Here is a 20,633-nt window from a genome sequence, read left to right as displayed (position 1 = left end):
AAAAAGACAGTCTCTATCCCACTGTACTCAGCCTCTCCAGTCTTACAGAGAAAAAAGAGGTTTGAAATGCAGCAGTAGGTACATCCCAGTGCAGTATCTAAGGGGGCCAAGCTTTGCATCTGCTGTTTCCACGAAGGACACACCTTGTTTGTAGTCTGCAGCAATAGGCCATCAGCAGAGTGTGGGGACTGAGCCATGCTCCAGGCTGGGATCCATGATAAAAGCAGGAACTCATCATCCTGGGCCCGATCCTACTGAGCAAAGCCCTGAGGGAAGGAAAGGTTTTAAAATGATATTCCTCCTTTCCTTTATGATATTACTGTGGCATGGTTGTCTGCTCACTGCTTGCCTACCAAGAAGAGACTTTCATTTCAGAGCAGACTCTGCAAGAATACTCTTGTTTCTCTAAGACTCTTCTTTTTCCCAATTCTCCTAAATAATATATACTATAATAGTCAATGCTGGCTTCTTTTTTTTTTAATGCAGACCTCAAGTGCTAGCAAAAGATGAAACAGAAACCTCAATGACCAAGCTACAGTCTTGAAGAGGAATGGCTAGATGCTGCTGCCTCAGAGGACCACTGCTTTAGCAGCAGGTTGCACAGCTAGAGGAATATCCAGAAAATTACTGACAAAAAGCAAAATGTAAAAGAAATGAGCTGTTCCTCTTTCGGCTGCTTATTGCTAACACAAATTGCAGAAGATCCAACTGCCATCTTAGCTTTTCATCATGCTGCTGTTAGATCACAAATCATCTTGATGGTAGTGTCCAAAGAGCTGACATGAACTCTAAGAAATGGGCTGTACTTTGGCAGGAGCAGACTGATTCCTCAGATTTTGGAGCCCAGCAGCTGGCAATCTACATCCTTGAAAAGTGGTCCATCTTCCTCACTGCCCCTCAACATGCTCACTGTACAGCTTGTGAGATTGGACTTCCTCCTTTGGCTGGGGATGTAAGCACTTATCCTTGTACCCAACCTCCCACCAGGTCCCTGAACTGGAGAAATGAAACTTTGCAATGCTTATGAACTGTCACAAAGCAGCAGTCTTTGTGCCTTGTATAGAAATACCAACCCCAATGTCTTCGATGTCTTTATAGAACAGTGCAATCAAGGGGTTGCTCTGCCTTCTTCCATCATGGCCTTTCACAGATTGAGACTCATGAAAGACCTTCCATTCTTCTGGGTCAGACCACAGGAATGTTGGGCTCTGAACTGAGTTAGGACAGATGGCCACAGTTCCTGCTCAGAGTTCAGCCCAAACATCCTTATAGAAACCATGGTGTGAAGAAATTTTGGGGCTGGATTGTGGTGCTGACATGGACTCTCCACCTCAAGAATTCAATGGGCTCTCTATAGCTGTGAAGCTGCCCCACTTCACGAAGGGCCACATTACCCTTCACATAAACAGGTGGAGAAATGGTCTTCTTCATGTTTTGTTGCTGATCTAGTGATCTAGGAACAGCTGGGCTAAAATAAACAGTGCATCTGTAATTATTACTGAATGAAATACAGCATGTGTACATGTGAGAGACTGAGTCACTCTAGCAGATCTGGTGCCTTAGTATCTCACTCATTTGTTTTACCTTCCAGTGAGGTACGTTTCCTATGACTGCAACTTTTATCCTGAAAGATACAATATTCAGCTTAAAGTGAATCATCTCCACGGGTGTATTGAGTCCACTCTCTTCACACCACCATAGGATCAAACCTTTGAGTATATCATAGCAAACTCTGGTTTGGGATGTCTTCCCCATATCTTTACTTTCATGCCAGCCCTCCTTGGAGCAAATCATCTGTGTCTGTTGTACACCCAGGCTTTAAGAGTGGAAGTTCAGATTTTAACCCAGCTCAGGCACGGGAGACAGAGGCCTAACTGGAAATTTCAACTTGCCTCATTTTACTGCAAATATTTATGCAGCAGCACATTCCTGATGCTTTGGGGGATAATGATAGAAGATTAGATCTATTATCATCTCTGCAAAGAGTGGCTTGCCGTGATTCATGAAATTCAGCTCTGCCAGACTGAACCTGGTCCTGTACCAGTACATCAAATGCAAAGAAGCTGAAAAGGAGAAATGCTGTTGTGTTTTCATTGATGTAGCTAGGGGAGGATTAGCTCTGCAACGTCTGAGCATTCCAGAAACTGCAGAATAATTCATTAACTCTACTGAAAGGTTTTGCTATGGATTTGAAAAGTGCCCCAAAGGGTGGCCAAAAATATCACATTGACTCTGGGGCACATCCACTCCTAGGCACTGAGTGGATGTGGTTTGTGTGCCATCATAAGAAAGCAGGCAGGTGAATGTAGAGGAAGTGACGTGGGCATCACAGACATGGAAAGAGACATGGAAACAGGTGATGGTGGAGGGAACACTGGCACAATAAGCAGCTTCCTTCCTGCCAGCTGGGCAATACCCATGGACAGCATGGCACTTTAGAAAGTAGCAGGGCCAGTTTTCAAAAACAGCTGAGGCAGTAGAATGAGGGAACAAAAAAGGAAGAAACACTGAGTTGTGTAAGCTGAAGTGTTTGCTGAGCTTGTACAACAGAACTTCTGCTTGTTTGTTTTTTTCCTCTTGCGCATACCAGAGTCTGACAAACAAAAATACAAATGTGTTATGATATCACCTGTAATGACAGCATAACACCAGTGAGAAATGCTGCTTTCAGCAGAAACACTGTTCATGCCTTACAGGAGTTCTCAGCATCTTGATCCAGATGTCTGGGGCAGATTTACCTGTGTATTTACTCCTCGTGGTGTTTCCTGACTACTGAAGCTATTATTTAGATCCATGGGTAGCTTATTCATTCTTTACAGAGGTGTGTCCTGAAGACCTGCCTTCTTCCCAGTGGCAGAGCAGGTAGCATATGGAGAGCCTCCCGCCTGCCACCTGCTCCAACTTGGCCAGAGGGACAGCTGCACAGGCAGTGGTCATTCGATTTCCAGTGACACTTAGTCCTTGAGGTCTGGTAAGTCTCAGTCACGATGTGCACAACCACCCAGGAAGAGAGGGATTAAGACCATCTGTCTAATGGCACAGGCTCCTAAAGGGCGATTATGCACTGCAAGGGCAGGTAGGTCTGCCAAGGTTAGCACAGTCCTAACAATTTATGGCAGCCAAGGATCCAGACACTTCCCTAAGCTGGCACATAATGAATTACGGATATAATGCTGTGGCCTTCTGCTGGGCTGAGGGCACCATCACTCCTTCCACAGCTGAACGTGGCGTGACTGCTAGGTTAATATTTTGGTAGAGGTCAGCCAGCAACACGCAAAGGGAGGGATGGTCAGCCTGTGCTCATCACACACATCAAAACTCCACTTTGGCTTCAGGCTGGGGAATAAGACCTCATGTCACTGGATAAACTGTGCTTGAGGCACTATGGGAGTCAGGAGTTGTGCTGCAGGAACTGAATGGCAGTAAGGCACAGAGGCAGGGAGTTAGTATTTCATATCAGCAAAAAAAGAAAAAAGAAACAGAAACAGCAAAGACAGAGTGTAATCACTGCAGATATCACTGTATGGCTGTGAAGCACCTGGCTTTAGGAGCATCTGAGAGCAACAGAAATAGCAGGAAGCTGTGAACCCTCATTGTTCTCTATTACCAGATCTCGCTCCTACCTGCCCTGCTGTGCAGAAAGCTGCAGGCACACACCTGGGGCTTTAAACATATATTTAGCAGCTGTCTTGAAGAGGACAGAATATAAGGGCCACAGACAGCTGGATTTAATAAGTGTGCAAATAGGAAACTTAGAAGAAAGAAGCTACTGACTACATTGTATAAAGAACTCAACAAGAAGATGGACCAATGCCTTTCAAATTCAATAATATTGCTCCTCCTTTTTTAACAGCAGGTTTTAGATTAGGGATCCACCCCTGCCTTGCCCAGGTCACTGTGTGCTCACAGTACCCCAGCACTGGCGCACTAGGACACAGTGGGGCACAGCAACTTGCAAGCCACAGGACTATGAATTCCACCTCCTACAAGGTCAAGCTGCCAAAAACAAAACAAAACAAAACAAAAAAACCAAAACATCCCTCTATTTATTTCTGACGGTGTGTCAAAACTGTTTCACCTACTTTAGGAAAACGTCAGCACCACTCACCGTAGCAAAGCCATGCAGAGCTCTTTGTGGCATTGGTAATGCTGTTTTCCCTGAGCCAAGAAACTGCTTGTCACTGGAGTGTGACTGCAAACACAGGCTGTTTGATGTGCGGGGGGTGTCACTGCCCACCCACAGGCTGCTGTGGGGCTGGGTGGGGTGTCCCAGGCTGGCAGCTCCCAGCCCAGCCCCATTGCCTTGTTTCCTTCCTCTGACTCCAGCAGGAGTTTTAAGGCTCAGTGAGAAAGAGCTATGAACTAGAAAACATATGAATATTTTCAAGGAGTGGGGGTATTTTGGGCATCAGTGTCTTTTACCTGCAGCCGCTGCTGTCTCTGGAAAGAAAGGAGCTAAGGAGCTTTCAAAGCAGAGAGGGAGTTTGGGATCGGTGTGGGCTGGTGCCTGAAAGCAGGGGTGGGCTGCTGGCACACTGACGTCTCTGCCAGAGAGCAGCCTGGAGGGGCCCAGCAGTGAGCAATCAGAGGTGACAAAAAGAGAACAGCCCTAAACTGAGGTGATCTCTACCCACTGGCTGCACACATGGCTGCACTGCCAGCGGTGGCCACTGCTGCAGGTCCTTGCACCCATCCACCACAAAGTTACGTTACTGGAAAGTAAAAGCTTTGCAGAAGGGGAGCTCGCATCCCATGTGAGTGACAGCAAAATGACAGGCTAATTTTACGCTTCATTTTTAGCAACATTATTCTGAAGTGTAGGCTGATAGTTAACTGATTTAACTAGGCTTTTTCTTCAGGTAAGAAGGTAGAACAAAGAGGGTAATTTTTTTTTTTTTAATCTGTCACTACAGTTAAGAAGCAAAATTCATCTCTTTCAATAGATTCCATAACCTTCTAATTGTCAGTGAGTGTGGTTCTAAGAATAGCTCTGCTTAAAAACAACATATAGCACAACAAAAGCACACTTAGTGAGGTTCCTGTGGTACCAAGCTTTTGGCTTTTAAATTCCGTGCAAGTTCAGCCTCCCTCAAGCCAGGCTGAGCACACCGGTGTACACTATAGTGCAGAAACCAAGGTGAGGAAAGGACAGCTCTCCCTGGCCAGATGGATCCCCTGCATGGGCAGGAGAGTGCAAGAAGGTGGCACCTGTGCAAGTCATAGAGCTGTTATTGTTATAGCCCTGTATACAAGGTTACATTCACAGCCCATACCTCTCTGTGATTCCCACTTGAACAGGAACCCCCAGCACACCACTGTGCAGATGCAGGCTGGAAAGCCCCTCCTCTCCCCTCCAGCCACCACAGAGGTGTGGAAGACAAGCCTCCAAAATCCCTGAAACCCCTTCTCTGCTGGGAAAGCTCCAGATAGCTGTGCATTGCAGTCATGGTCCTTTCCATTTATCCCTGTGTTATACACCTTCAGGATCTCTCAGCAGAAACACATGCACTCATGGCATGAGCTTGACTTCTGTAATTCCCCTGCTAGGGAGCTGGCACCTCCCTTCACAGCAATGCAAAGTTCCAAAAACCAACCATGTTTATGTGGTTAATCAGTTCTGCTTTCTCTTCAGTTCTGCTTTCTCATCAGTTTTCTCTTCCACGGGTATGCTCTCTCTCCTTAACACAGACTGGTGTTTGCCTCAGCTGCTCTGGGGTCTGGTGGAAGCTCACAGCTGTGCTCCATAGCACTTCTGGATGGAAGCCCCACTTCCATTGCCCTGTGTGCCCAGACAGGCAGCTGGCAGTGAGCAGGGAGTCCCCCCACGCTGATCCCCGGCCATCCTGCCTGCTGCCTCATGCAGCAATCTCCTCCTGGCACAGCATGTCCTCACCCCCCTGGGCTGCTTAACCTCACTGCGCCTCGTCTGGTGCTGGCAGCAGCATTACATAAATTACTTACTGCTAATGATGTCTCCTAAGTAAGGGAATGGGATAACATCACCCCCACAGCGTCCCAGATGCTCAGAGTGGAAGGGAATGAGTGACTGGGTGTCTGTGGGGCATGTGGGGTTGAGCTGTGGCTGCAGGGCAAAGCCTAGTCCTCTCAAGAGTAGAGATGAAACCAGGGGACAGACTGGGTGGGAAGGGTCCGTGCTGTCAGCCCGGTGGGGCCAGGCTGCTCTGGGCACTGTGCAGCTGGGTCCTGGGTGCTCCTGAGAATGGAGGCTGCACAGCACGTTTGGGTGACTTGCTCACCTATCTTTACAGGGAAAAGTGTTTCCTTGCATCCAGACTGACTTCTTTGTACAACACAAGGCAAATCTGCCAACTACAAAGCTGGTTTAAAATATCTTTGTACACAAAAATATCAGCCGAGGCATACACATCAATCCACATCTCTACCCACATCTCTGTTCATTGCAGCCCAAGTTTTCTCTAGCTTTAATAAGCTTGTTATACAATATTTGTTGTACACAGCATCATTTAATTTACCTGTGGCAGTGTAGGAATTTGTTTCTCTCTCTTCAGGCAAGCAGGAACATACACATGAATGCAGTTAAAATGACTGAGTGGCTTGTGTTTTGCCCAGGTGCTGCACCACCAACTTCCTGCTACAGAAACCCTGCTGGTGAGGTTGTCATCTGTGTCAGAAGCCATTCAAACTCAGGGCCAGTTGCTGGCCCCAACACAGGTCAGCTGTGCTCTGGGGGCAGGCACGCTCAACTCCCCCAAACCACTTTTCAGTGGGACTCTGCACCAGCACCCAATTCTGTGCCTCCCAAATCCATCCATTCCCCTCCCCTGCACATAAAATGAGCTTTCAGAGTTGTCAGATTTAAAATAAAATTAAATGTGGGATATTTTCTTTTTGGATTTTCAGCTTTTTGGGTGCGTTCCAGTTATGTTGGGAGGCTTCTTTCTAGAAAGATGAGTGATGAAATGTATTTTTAAACCAAAAGGCAAGGCTGTGACAGAATTCTGTAATTCCAGCAGTGGCACAGGCGGTAACAACATGTTACGAGATCTTTCACAGAAACAGCGAGAGCAACCCACAGAATCACAGAGTGGCCAGGGTTGGAAGGGACCTCAAGGATCATGAATCTTCAACCCCCCTGCCACATGCAGGGCCACCAACCTCCACATTCAATACTAGACCAGGTTGCTCAGGGCCCCATCCAATCTGGCCTTGAACACCTCCAGGGACGGGGCATCCACAGCCTCTCTGGGCAGCCTGTTCCAGCACCTCACCACTCTCTCTGTGAAGAACTTCCCCCTGACATCCAATCTAAATCTCCCCTCCCTCAACTTAAAACCATTTCCCCTTGTCCTGCTGTTATCTACCTTTTCAAAGAGTTGGTTCCCCTCCTGTTTGTAGGCTCCCTTTAGGTACCGAAAGGCTGCAATGAGGTCACCCTTCAGTCTTCTTTTCTCCAGGCTGAACAAGCCCAGCTCCCTCAGCCTGTCCTTATGGGGGAGGTGCTCCAGTCCCCTGATCATCTTTGCGGCTCTCCTCTGGACCCTCTCCAACAGCTCTCTGTCTTAACCCGCAGTGCTGTGGATCACATCACTTGACAGAGGCCCACCTGAGGGCTGGTCCTGTGACTGCGCAGCACCCCTGTGAAGAAGAGCACCAGTGGATGGAGCAAAGCTTGAGGAAGGAAAGACATTTTTTGTCCAGGACACCCAGCTTTCACCTTCTGAACTGCTGGTTGCTAGAGGCTTTCTGCTGCCTCACAATGGTGCCGGAGATGCTATAGCCCAGCCAAAGGTGACAGCAGAAGGATATGTTCTCCTGTGGTGTCAATCATGGTTGTGGTGACAACACAAGGCAGGGCGGTAGCAGACTCAGGGGCATGCTCAGGAAGTTCTGGACTTTTCCTTTCAATGCTGCTCTGGGTGAGTGAGTTGTACATAAGCCTTTTGTTCATGCTCTGCTGTATGAAACTCTTGCCTGACAGCTCATGTTACAAGGGCTGCTCCAAAAGTAATGCCTCCTATGTTACGTATTGGCCCACAGTGTCGGAGGAGGATGTTGGTGGTCTGGCAGTAGAGGTTGAACTTTCCCACCATGAGGTTGTAGCCATTGTGAGGCTTCCCCTCAGCCTCCTCTGGTCTGGGCTGAACAAACCCAGGGACCTCTGCCACTCCTCACATACCTGTCCTCCAGGCTCTTCACCATCTTCATAGCCCTCCTTTGGATGCTCTTTAATAGCTTTATGTCCTTATCACCCAAACCTGCACCCAGTGCTGGATGTGAGGCTGCACAGCTCATAGCAGAGTGGGACAATCCCTACCTTAGCACAGTGGCAGTGCTGGGCCTGGGGCATCCCAGGGCACAGTTGGCCGGTCGGGCTGCCAGGGCACATTGCTGTTTCATGTTCAACTTGCTGTCAACCAGAACCTTCAGATCTCTGCCTGTGGGCTGCTCTGGGCCCCTCCCAGATGCAGAAGCCAGCACTGCTCTTTGTTGACCTTTATGTAGTTGGCGATTGCCCAGCCCTCTGATTTGTCAAGATCTCTCTGCAAAGCCTGTCTGCCCTCGGGGGAGTCAGCAGCTCCTCCCAGTGTAGTTACAGGCTCTTGCTGACGGAGAGCGAAACACAGGACAAAATGCTGCGAAAACCAGCCTTTCCGCGCCCGTAGAAAAGAACCTGGCACACGCAGGAGCACGGAACAGCTTCGCCTTCTCTGGGGCTCCCTTCTGGCGGTGCCAGAGCCCGCGGGGCCGACCTTGCGCTGCCTTGACCGGCAGTGACACCGCGCGGCGAGCATCCGCACCGCACCGCACCGCGTCCTGCCCGGCATTCGAGCCCAGCAAAGCGCGGCCGGGCTGCCAGCAGGCAGAAGTAGGGCCGTCGGCACCGAGACTTGCCATGCTCTGTCATCAGATGCCTCTCTCCTCTCTTTACAGTTAATAAAAGTGTGCTAAGTTCTGGTGCTACGGTGCGGTGCTTCCAGTGCCACAGCTTCCCACCAGGAGATGGGAGGACGAGAAGCCTCCTCTCTGCCTTTCTGAGCTGGTCATGCCAGCTGCGCAGATCAGTACAGACCAGGCACATCAGCACATCCTTAGTATGGTCACCCCATGATAGAGGTGGGTCATCATCACATATCCAGAGCAAAAAAAGGTATGTTCCCTCCTCCTGCTCACTTTGACATGTGAATACTAAGCATTTCTTCTTCTGCAGGGACCATATATGCTCATTCTAAATCCTTGCTTGGGAAAAGCACCGAATGTGCCCACAGATGGCATCATGCAAGTGCCCACCTGAAGCCAGAGACAGCTACAGGAGAGGCTGCTTTCTGCACACAGCTGAGATCAGAGGAAGCTGGGCCTCTCAGCTGCTGAGCAAAGAGCAGTTGCATCAATTGAAACTGCCTCGGGCTCACTAGAGTCAGCTCACACACCCAGTGTGTCCTGGAGTTCAGGTGCTCTGGAGAAGAAAAGAGCACAGATCTCCTCATCTGCTAGGGCCAGTTCAATGCTCCACCTCTGCCCCAGCAGGCTGCCATTGCTCCCTGCCTCTCATGCCATCCTCCCCTGCTGTGCTCCCAGGCAGGCTTCCAGGCTCCAGCTGCAGAACACAGCCTTGATTAGATTTGATTCACAAAGGCATTTCACAACACTTGTTCACCTAAACAAAATAGAAGTCCTGGATCCAAGCATCGCATTTAAGGGCAGGATAGATCCTTTTGAAGCAAACTGCTGGTAAGTCACCAAATTTTAAATAGTACATTTTCCTGCCAAACTCCTTCGCTGAAAAAAAAGTTCATAGAAGTTCAGCTATTCAACCCATGACTTCCTGAAATAGCAAGTGACATCTTTTTGGCTTTTATATCCTTTAAACATAAGGCTCCTGTTTCAGTTTTATTGAATTAAGTCAGGTGTGCAGGAGGCTTCAGCCATCTCCTCTGGCTTCAGGGAAATGTGGTGATATATTACCAGGAATGCCACCTAGAATGAGGAAGATTTTGTACCTGCTACTGCTTTGCCCAGTCTCCTGACTGACATACATGACATGCACAGTAGGAACAAGAGCAAAAACTGTCCTCCAGCATCAAGGTTTGGCTCTCAATAGGCTGACCTGGGAGGGAAGACCTCACATGCTATCTCCGTGATACTGAAAATTCTCCTTTTTCCCTCTAGCTGTTTCCCTGGCATTTTCAGGCAGGTGCAAATGAGGTGGCTCCTTGCTGCCAGCCAGCAGTGGTCAATGATTGTAGCTGCCCTAATAGCGTGGTTTGTCATCCAAACTTCTCTGCATCTCACAGCATGCTGCACACTTTATCTGTCCATGAGGCCATAGACTGAATTACTTAAAAAAAAAGACAGCAACAGCCTGCACAAGGAGAAAGCCAATGGTGACATGCTGGTGTCCTGCTCCAGTGCTAAGGCAGAGTTGACTGTGTAGGAACAAGGACTGGGGCTGTCCTAGTACATTCACAGGTGCTGGATTTGGCCCCAGTGCTTCTGGCAGCTTTGAGGGGACACATTCAGTTTTCTCTCCATGTGCCTGCCTTAATGATTCCTGAAGATAATCTCTACCAAAAACACTTCCCTCAAAAACACCACAAAGCCCTCTCTCTGAATCCAAACAACAATATGCCCATTACAAACTTCCTGTTGTGCTGCAATGAAAGTGATCCTGATGTAGAGTCAAGGGCACAAAAATGTGCTGATGGACTCTGCAACCAGACACTCTGCTCCTTCAGAGGAAGGAGGTGCTTTTGTTGTGCTGGAAAACTCTCAGATGCAAAGCAAGAGTAGAGGAAAGTGAACAGGTGTGCTTTTCACTGGATTGTGGACACCCTCACATGATGGAAAGTGTGAATGAGGACCAACTAATGGCTCCCCAGGATAAGGCTATGGCTGAAGACCTCTGAGATGCGGGATGTTGACTAGAAGTCAATCCAGCTCCAATCTGCTCTCACCATTGCCAAAGGCAGAGGTACATCGCATGGAGTCAGATGCAGGCTTAGTGCAGTACCCTGCAACATCAGGCCTGAGAAAAAGGCTTGGACATAGCAAAACCAGGCACTTTGATTATTACTTTACCTGGAAAATTAAGTGAAGTTGAGACTATCTTTCAAAATGTTTCCACACTAGTGGATCAACTTCTTCCAAAGGGAAAAACTGCACCACATGAAAAACGTTTGCCTATTATACATACTGAGCCCTCCCAAGGGACAAGACAAGCTGGAGCAGGTGGGCAGAATAAACCCTGGCTTGGAGGTGCCCACTAAATGAAGAGAGCAGAAATCTGAGGTTGCCACAGGGCTGACTAATGTCAGAGGGAAAGAACTTGTTGGGAAGCATCAAAATGAGACTTAAAAGGAGTCTAGCTTTGCTAGACTGAAAGAATGATGAAATAGCCCTTTTCATGTCCCTGCCTTCCCCTTTATGCATATGTTGTAAATAATTAACTGGCTCTTTGTCTTCAGCCCTTGATGAGTCCCCGAGTGTAATAACAGGAGTAGCCGATGGTATCTCACTGTCCTCCTTTCAGAACAACACTAAGTTCTGGCATGCAATCCCACAGCACAGACTATCTTTTCCTTATCCATCTGCTCGTGTTTCCCGTCCTCCTACTGTGCACGTACCCACCCTCCAGAGCTACCTCCAGTGGCTGCACCGTGCAGACTGTTGGCCTTGCTACTGCCGAGCTGTAATTACAGAGGAGGTGGCCTCCAGCAACAGCCACCAGGCCTGGACAACTACAGTAAATAATTGCACTCTGCTGGCCATGTTCCCCATGTTGTGCTTGTGGTCATGAGTCATGTGGGAGCACCTAGCAGGTTGATGTCACCAGTAGAAGCTAGTCCTGCAAACCAACAGCTGACAGAGCAGACAAAAACATCTGTCCTGAAGCTGTGCTCTAAGCTCCTACCAGAGACCAGGCAGAGTGTCAGGCTGTCATGGTGGTTGGGCAGGCTGCGGATGTCAACACTGCCTCTCTCTGAGCATCATGAGAACTTATTTGGTAGAGAAAAGCGACTCCTGCACTTTGTGGGAGAAAGCCAGGCTGCAGCTGGCTGAGGAGCCCCGTCTTGTCATCTCCAGTGTGATTCCTGAGGCTGAATGCATTTCTGACCCAAGTGAGGGATGTCACCACCTTGCCACCAAGTGCCTTTCATGGTGGCTGCAGCTCCTCAGAGGGAGCAGAGGAGCAGCACTGAGCTCTGCTCTCTGTGATGGTGACAGGATCCAAGGGAACAGCATAGAGCTGTGTCAGGGGAGGGGCAGCGGGGGGTTAGGGAAAGGGTCTGCACCAGAGGGCGGTGGGCACGGCGTTGGCTGCCCAGGGCAATGGGCTCGGCCCTGAGCTGTTGGAGTTCAAGGAACACTTGGACAGTGCTCTCAGACACTGTGTTTGAACATTGTGTGGTGCTGTGTGGAGCCAGGAGTTGCACTCCATAATCCTTATGGGTCTCTTCCAACTCAGGATATTCTGTGACTCTATGAAATATGAGGCCAGAGGTGTGCGGCTAAACCTGACCCATCACTACCATGGCCAGGAACATCCCTTCTGAGAATAAGCAGAAGAGAACGAAGGACACCAAAGTAACCCACTACAAACCAGGAGATTTTCTGGGCCTCCTTGAACAACAGCTCCCTTCCGCAGGATGAGGGCATCTTGCCCTTCTTTCTGACACACCTGTTTACTCTGGATACACATAGCACAAACAAACATGGAGTTTTGCACAGCTGTGCCAAATCTCAGAGGGCACATGGAGACCTCGCCTGTGCAAGCGAGTTTACGTGGAGATGGTGTGGGCTGTTTAAAAACTGAAGCACAAAGGAAGACTTGACAGGCTGCCTGAACAGTCAATGACGAAGCAGCACAAAACAGGTATCTCCGGTCCCTTCCTCTCACACCTCTGATCCTTTCATCCCCATGTCACAGCTGTTCCCTAAGCAACAGTGGGCACTTCTCGTCCCCATGTGTCCTCCCAGTGTTGGCTTGGCACCTCGCTCTGCCTTTGCCATCCAACAGTCCTGGCGCCCTGCATGCTGCTCTTCACTGATGGTGAGTCCCCAGATCTGCCAAAGGGTGGTTTGGCAGGATGGGCAGCTGGCACGGGGTGATGCTAAGCACTGGGAGGAGATGGCTGTGGGCTGCAGGCATGCCAGGAAACGTGTCACTGTTGTAGAGGGATGTGTGCGTAGCGATGTCTGATTAAGTCGTTACGCTTTCTGCCTCCAAGAGCAGCTCCCACTGAAGAAGTAGGATGCATCCTGCCATGACTGCTGCTGCTCTCCCCAGTGCATGTACCTCAGTACATCCTTGTCTTTCCTGCAAGATAAGGGCATGGCTTCTCCTGGCCTCAGACACCCCCAAGTTGTGTATTCACTGCTCCATCCTCAACTTTCTAGTGAAAACACTCAGAGTTGGTGAGTCTGGGGCTGTCCCACATTACTGCTCTTAGAGCATGGGTACTCACCCCATTGTATGCTTTCTGACAGTATGTACATCCAGGAGCAGAGGGAAAGCTGAACTGTGAGCTCTGCCCCAAGCGAGGGAATGAAAGGATAATGCCTCTTTCTTTCTATCCATGCAGAGCAGCAGCACGCAAGGCAGGAAGGACAAGGAAGCACAAGGATAAGAAGCAATGATGGGCATGAAAGACAAGAGGGAAATACAGCTAAATACTTTTAGGAAGTATTTCCTTAAAATAATAATAATAATAAATTAAATTAAAATAAATTAAAAAGCATATTTAAGTATTACTTCTGATGACATGCATTTTCACCTTCTACAGAAAACTCACCAACTAGACTTTGAAGGAAAGGGAAAACCTTTGGCTGCAGCCTCTTTGCCTTTCTCCAAGTCATACCTCTAAGCTGCCTCAAGCCCAGATTTGGGCTCTCACCACCTGTTTTTCTAGGGCAGGTGATGCCACAGGTGCACTGAAAGCAAGATAATGAAGGTTCAGGGCAGTATGGCTCACTCATGATAAATCATGCTGTCATGTATGATCTTAAGGAGGTCTTAAGGAGGAAATTGTTGCAACACAGACTCTGAGTCTGCTGCAGATAATTATATCTGTTTGTCCTCTGAGGCAATCTCCTCACTCCTTCACAGCTCATCTGGAGCCACTGCTTTCCACATGCCCTTGTCTCCATCGCAGGCTGCACCTGGAGCCCTGCAGGGGTGGGAGAGGTAAGCATAGGGCTGGGGCTCCATTGTGCTCTGCAGCACTATCAGCATCTAGCAGCAGACACCCAGCGCCAGCCTGGTGTAGGGCAGCTTTTGGGAAACCCCAATCCATGTGTGCCCAAGCATAGGCTGGGTGAGGCCTTTGGGAAGTGACAAGCTGTGGCACAGCCCTGTCCTGGCAACGTCTCTCCTGCACTTCCTTGCTGCTTTCCATCTGTGCCTTCATCTCTGCTCGGCAGTGCACATTTTGCACAGTAGCAGAACATTGCCTGCTTGTAAGAAAAGCAGATACCAGTGTTTTCTCACCCACCAACAGAGAGCATTCCAGATTTAACCTGAATGGTGTTCTGCATCCTACTTATTGAAACATGTAATCCTATTTTACCTTTGGTATGAAAGCAGGAAAGAGGCAGACAAAGGATTTTTCACTTCAGGAAGAGGAAATACCAGAGAGTTCCCCAGAGACAACTTGCAGGTGAACTTGGTAATTAAAAAATTAGGGCAGAAGTATGAATCAATACACCCAGACAAACAGCTGTGACTGCATCTCAATATTTCAGACAGGCAATCCATCGAGTTTGGTCACTCTGACACTCCTAAAAACTAGTGCAAATAAAGGCATTAGGCAGAGACACATAAAACCTGAGGATGATACTGTCAGTGCAGAGCTAGGCTCACAGTGATGAACATGGGGATGCTGGATCCCTCAGTCTCTTGCTAGGCACTGCGTTGCCATCCATTAAAACCATGCTTCTAGCTGTGATGCAGGACTGAAAATCTGCTCCCCCCAAATCCTTACTAAACACCTGTTCCTTGAGCAGCATGATGTCTTCTGGCATTTCAAATTTTTTGTCATGAGAATGGGTGTCAGGATGATCAGGTCCAGCCTGAGATTTGACACTTACCCCCTAAGGGTAGCTTTATATTAGATATAAGAAATAAACTCTTTACTCAGAGGGCGTTGAGACCTTGGCACAGCTGCCCAGAGAAGCTGTGGTGCCCCATCTCTGGAGGTGCCAGAGTTGGATGGAGGCCTGGGCAGCCTGAGCTGGGAGTGGGGGCAGCCCTGCTCATGGCTGGGGGCTCAGACCTGATGGTACCTTGAAAGATCCGTTCCAACACAAACCCCCATTGGTTCCATAATTTTGAGTGGGGTGTTTCTGCTATTCTCGCAGGGTCAGATGTACCCCACATCCATCAGCTCACATATTGCCATGTCTGCAGCACCCAGGACACCTCCATGACGCCAGGCAAGGCTTTTGGCTGGTGCCCTGCCTACTGAAGGATGGAGCAACAGAGCTGGTGGCAGAGAGCAACAAACAAGGCACCCCTCCTATTTCTTTCAACAGCACAGATTTTGGCAGGGCTGGTGCCTGATGCAGCCAGACATGAAGCACTTTTGTGGCCTCTAGGAGCTGCTTCTTGGAGAGCACCTCATAGTTTAAAAGCCAAGAATATTTAGTAGTTGAGAAGAGATATTGACAGCCTGGCCACATTCATTGGTGTGTGGTTTTCAGCAGCTCCTGATCACCTCATCCCCTTAACCCCTTTTCACAAGTGACACAACGTATGGCCCCAAGCCCAAACCCCATGGGCACACCTCAGGTGCTCAGAGCTGGCGCCTTCCTGGCTGAGGGCTGCCCAAGAGGAAAGCAGCTTCCACCCCTGAACCCTGTTTCAAAGCACATGGCCTCCTGTTGGACTGCTGAAAGATAGATTTCTCCACCAGCAGCAGCCACTCAGGCACTTCAGCCAGGTGCATGTGGCAGCAGTGGTTTCATTTGGCAAAACTGCATTTTATAGTGGGATGGATATTCCTGGGTGATCAGCTTCCACTCGATGTGCCACAAACCTTCACGCTGATGCTGTGCAGCCCAGGAGATAGAGTGTGAGAATATGCAGGGGAAAAAAGGACGGGAGCCAGCATCTCCCTGCTTTTCTGCAGCAGCCTTCAGAAAGCTGGTAGGCGTTCCTCAAGGTCTTGATTTTTCTAATTTAAAGGAAAGAATGCATAATGTGTCACCCCTATTTCAAAAAAAAGTGCTGTTGCTTAGCCTGGCTAGTCAGTGGCTGTGAACAACTTGTGTTTTCAGCGAGATGTTGTTTTATTTGCATTTTGCAGAAAAAAATAATTGCTTTTTACCAGCCTGACCTTACTGATAATTCCTCCCCAGAGCTTTGGATGTTTATTTGGTTCAGTGTTTATCATTTAGAGAGCAATTTATGTGCATAATCCTCCAGTTTAGTTGCAAGATTTCATTTCTCCCACTGAGCTCTATTTGTAGGGTTCATTCTCTCATTCTTGGAAGGGGTCTCATGAATGCAAGGCCAGTAACATTTCCTTGCCTGTTTGCAGCTCAGAAAGTCTTCAGCAAAAGCAACTGGGGTCAAAAAGCTTTGTTTTGCCCAAAACACCAGAAGAATTTGAACTTGGAATGTCAGGGATAACATGGGAAACAAACTTTCCAAAAGTGATTTGGAGGCAAGTTTTTACAAAACATTTCTGAAAATGAAAGCATCTTACAAAAATAAAAACAGTGAAAGCACCACAGGCTCGTGACGTGTTTGCACTGACAGTTTCAAAATCTGGAGGAGTAGGCAGGTTCTCTTTCCTGCTCTTGTGTTGATGCTGGGAAAAGGACTAGAAGCTGAAAGCACACAAAGCAAACTGGCCACTTATTCACAGCTCTGGATTACCCAGATCATAGCTGTGCTTCCCAGTTTCACCATGGAAGATGCAACCTTTCTGCTACAAATCCAGCTGTGTTTATTTATTATTGTAGGGGTTTGTTGTTGTTGTTTTCTCCAATATAGTGATAGGAGAAGAGGGAACAGTTTTAAACTAAAAGATGAGAGATTTAGATAAAATGTCAGAAGGAAGTTTTTCACTGAGATAGTACTGAGGCCACATCCCTGGAGTGCTCAAGGCCAGGTTGGATGGGGCCCTGGGCAGCTGAGCAGGGGGGCAGCCCTGCCCACAGCTGGGCTCCAACTCAGACTGTTCTGTGATTCTATGATTTCCTGGACAATCCCCATCCAGCCTGACACAAGAAACAGATGGAGGCAGGAAAGAACCTACCAAACCCACATATATCCCCAGCACACGAGGGGCTCTCACTTCACTCCCTGCCACACTGAAGTAAAAAATAAAGAAGTCAGAAATTTTATCACCATGGAAGCATTTTGGAAGAACTTTGTCCAAGCTCAAAACCAAACCAAGAGCATTTTCAGCATGGCAAGCATCCTTAGCTTCCAGAAAATATATATATATATATATGAGTCAACGGGCTAAAGAAATCACAGAAACAGGTGGCAAGACACTGTATGGGGCTCAGTGTTTGTGCAGTTGCTGTGGTCCTTACTTAGGCCTGCTTAAAATGAACCAAAATACCACTGGCTGCTTGTGGTTGATATACGTTTACTGCCTTTAGAGATGGTGGAAATCCTCAGTTGTGCTCAGTTGTGATTTTTATCTGAGACAGTTGCTTAAATCTACAGCCCATGAGAGAATAACATTTTGGCCAAATAAAAACTAAAACCACATCATTTTGGTGTTTATTTTTTTCTTGACTCTTCTGGACACTGCAGAGTAGAAATAAGGAAAATCCTTGAGACAAACTGCTTCCAGACCCCTCACAGACCCATGCAGGAGCCCATCTTGATGTCACTCCCAGCCTGCTTTAGCTGAACAGCCTCAAGATACAAGAAGTAAAAGCATCTCACAATGCAGAAAGCTCTCACTGGGAAGGTCTGGCAGCCCCTCCCTTGTATACAACAGCTCAAGTAGTGAGTTTGTGAAGGCTACAATGACAGGTAACAACAGTGTATTTATTGAGTTGCCCACTGCCCTGATGTGTTTCCAGACCCCAGTTTCTTTCCAGGACTGCTCTGTTTCATAATAATAAAAAATCAGCAGAGGTCTGTTTCCAGCCATCTATGGAGGAGTCATGCAAAATGGGAAAGGAAAAAACTAAACAGCAACCATGTACAGACTCTCCTTCTGCACCCCAGCCTGACTCCTGCTAAAGAAGAAGACTGTATTATTCTGTTAAAGAAGGACACAACATAATTCTAGGTGTCTTTCTCCTTTGAGGTACAGTTTTATTTTGTAGAAAGTATATTACTTCTACAGATTTCCACGAGCCCAGCCTCATTCCTAGCTCCTGTGTCATCCTTACAACAAAACGTTAGCCTCCTGAGAGACCTGAAGCTCCTATGGAAATAAATGAGACAGTTACTAAAAGTGGGTGCTCACTTTTCCCAGCCTCGGAGAGACTAGTGACTTACAGGGGATGAAGGGCACAGCTGAGGCAAGAGTGGCAGGTGGGCTATGGACAGGGAGCTCTTCTCATGGCTGTTGGAGCTCCTGGTGCTGCACCAGGGCAAGTTCTCATGTTTGTAAGACCAAGAGATGGAAAACATGGACAGGAGACGGAAAACATAACCAAAGGAGCTCTGTGATAACCATTACCGTCCTATCTAACTGATTTAATTAGCAGCTTGGATCTATCAAATGAAGCGCCTCTGAAATTTCACTGAATCTTAAGCTTTCTTCCTCTTAAATATGAGTGACTCTGAGACTAATCACACTTAGAAAAAGAAGAAAAAAAGATAAACAACAAACAAAACTTTCTTAATGAAGGCTCAAGGTGCTGGTAATTAATCTCATCCAATCTTCAAAACCAAACTTAACACCATGGACACAGCTGCCAGTGCATGGCCTCCAACAGAGCTGGCCTGGATGAGGTGTTCTCCTTGAAAACCAGAAGTGCATCTATCTTGCTATTCACTGATCTCTACAATACTTTCCCCATCTGGATAAACCATTCCTGGGACATTATCTGCTTTGTCTGAAGTGAAGTCATCAGCACCTTGATGAGTTTGTTTTGCTGGACACTAAGTACAAGCGAAAATGCCACTTTGGAGCAGTTACCTTTTCTTTATGAAAGCTGCAGAAATCTATTCCTTGAAAATCCAAGGGAAATAGTATTCCAGCCTGTTCCATTGTTCTGATCCCTGTGCTCTTGCTCTGCAGCCTCTCAGAGCTCTGCATGCTGCTGAAGCACTTATGAGTGACTTGTTGCCAATATTATTGAGGTGGCTCCAGTATCGCAACCAAAAACTACTGGTGTTTTAGTTGATGTTTAAAGAAACATTGTGCCCACAAAAATTTGACAAAATTTTGAAAACGAAGCTATTTCTACTTATCTACTTCGATTAGAAACAAAGATACAGAACTAGTAAATCATTTTTTTGTTGATAATGAAACACCATGTAAACAGAACTAATTATTTAATTTGGAAACATCCTTAGTAATGTGTTAAAACATTTGCATTTGAACTTTAAAAGCTTGGAAGCATTTGTGTGGGCTAGAGAAACTTTCAAACCTTCATCATCACTGAAGTAAGATCTATTAAAATTTAGCAGCCTTCAGTAGTTGCAGATGCACAACACTGTGTCAACCTCTGATTTGTAATTTAAGGTTAAGGTTTAGAGATAAAGGGGAAGGGAAGGATGGCAGCAGTCCGCCCTTGTTTATCTTGTGTAAGCAATTCTGTCCTAGCCCAGACCGATGACTTTGTCCCCAAACTGCTGTTTCGAAAGGGGAGCTCCACATTGCATAATGTACATTTTACTTTACCTCAAGTGATTGGGAGAAGTATCATTCTGTCGGGGTTTTAAGCAAGAAAACTTCAGTACAAAGACATGGAGTTTTCCAAGATACAGTCTCTTCATAGAGGCTGCTTTTCATACAATGAGATGTGAAAACATAATTCTGGTACCTGATTTTCCACACTGTTTTTACAGCAGGAGCTGAGGTTGGTACTCTGTGCTGTCCTCTCCTGATGTAACAGCTAAGGTGATGCTGGCTGCCTTCTCAGGTCTCACAGCAGGAAGCTGAGACACACTGCAGAGCTGGAGAGGGAAAACAGAGAACATCACCACTCTCACCAAACAGTTGCAGGAAAAGCAAACAAACAAACAAAAAAGGTAAGCAGTCCAAAAGCAAAATCCACACATGCAGTTTTTTTTCCATTGGTGCCATAATTTCAAAAGCCTTCAGAAAATATTATTGAGATTTTAAACAATACATCTGCCTTCGGCACCCTCTGAGCTGTGACTTGCAGCCAGCAACGCCCTGCTCTCGGCCTGACGTAAGCAGGCCTTACACAGGGCTCTGCCCACAGAGTTTGCCTCAGCATTTGGTTTCTGTACTTTTCCTAATCCTTGAGAAAAGAAAACTGGGACATTACAGTGCCAAGTGACATCCCACTTCCCAGCTGAAGCATATGGACCAAACACCTCCTGGTCTGCGACAGTTTGCCCACTTGCTTGTTGAAGTCCCTGCCACGCACCTATGATGTGCGGGGAGATTTGCAGAGAAATTGTGAACATGGCTGCAGTAGTTGGCTAATAGTGCCTGTAATCACCAAGCACAATTCCTTCTTTTTTTTTTTCTTTCTTTCTTTTT

General features: G+C 47.4%; 1 protein-coding gene across 6 annotated transcripts in view; it reads right to left on the bottom strand.

Moving 5' to 3' along the window:
• Window positions 1-20,625, bottom strand: part of RD3 (retinal degeneration 3, GUCY2D regulator) — a 49,515-nt gene extending 28,890 nt beyond the window's left edge. For 5 of the 6 annotated variants that reach the window (XR_002111757.2, XR_002111756.2, XM_019612685.2 and 2 more), the window contains exons 1-2: window positions 4,109-4,209; window positions 144-266 (exon numbers count right to left, since the gene is read on the bottom strand). Coding sequence is in view for 3 of the 6 variants with exons in the window: in XM_019612685.2 (XP_019468230.1) it covers window positions 144-266; window positions 4,109-4,122 (137 nt within the window). In the remaining 3 variants the exon portion in view is untranslated. Of the gene's footprint in view, window positions 1-143; window positions 267-4,108; window positions 4,210-19,944 lie in introns of those variants that run through there. The other variant, XM_010706727.3, reaches the window with a different exon arrangement.
• Window positions 20,626-20,633: the final 8 nt, after the last annotated feature.

This window comes from Meleagris gallopavo, chromosome 2 (assembly GCF_000146605.3).
Source record: "Meleagris gallopavo isolate NT-WF06-2002-E0010 breed Aviagen turkey brand Nicholas breeding stock chromosome 2, Turkey_5.1, whole genome shotgun sequence".
Classification (NCBI taxonomy): domain Eukaryota; kingdom Metazoa; phylum Chordata; class Aves; order Galliformes; family Phasianidae; genus Meleagris; species Meleagris gallopavo.
This window is presented reverse-complemented; position numbering and strand designations above follow the sequence as displayed.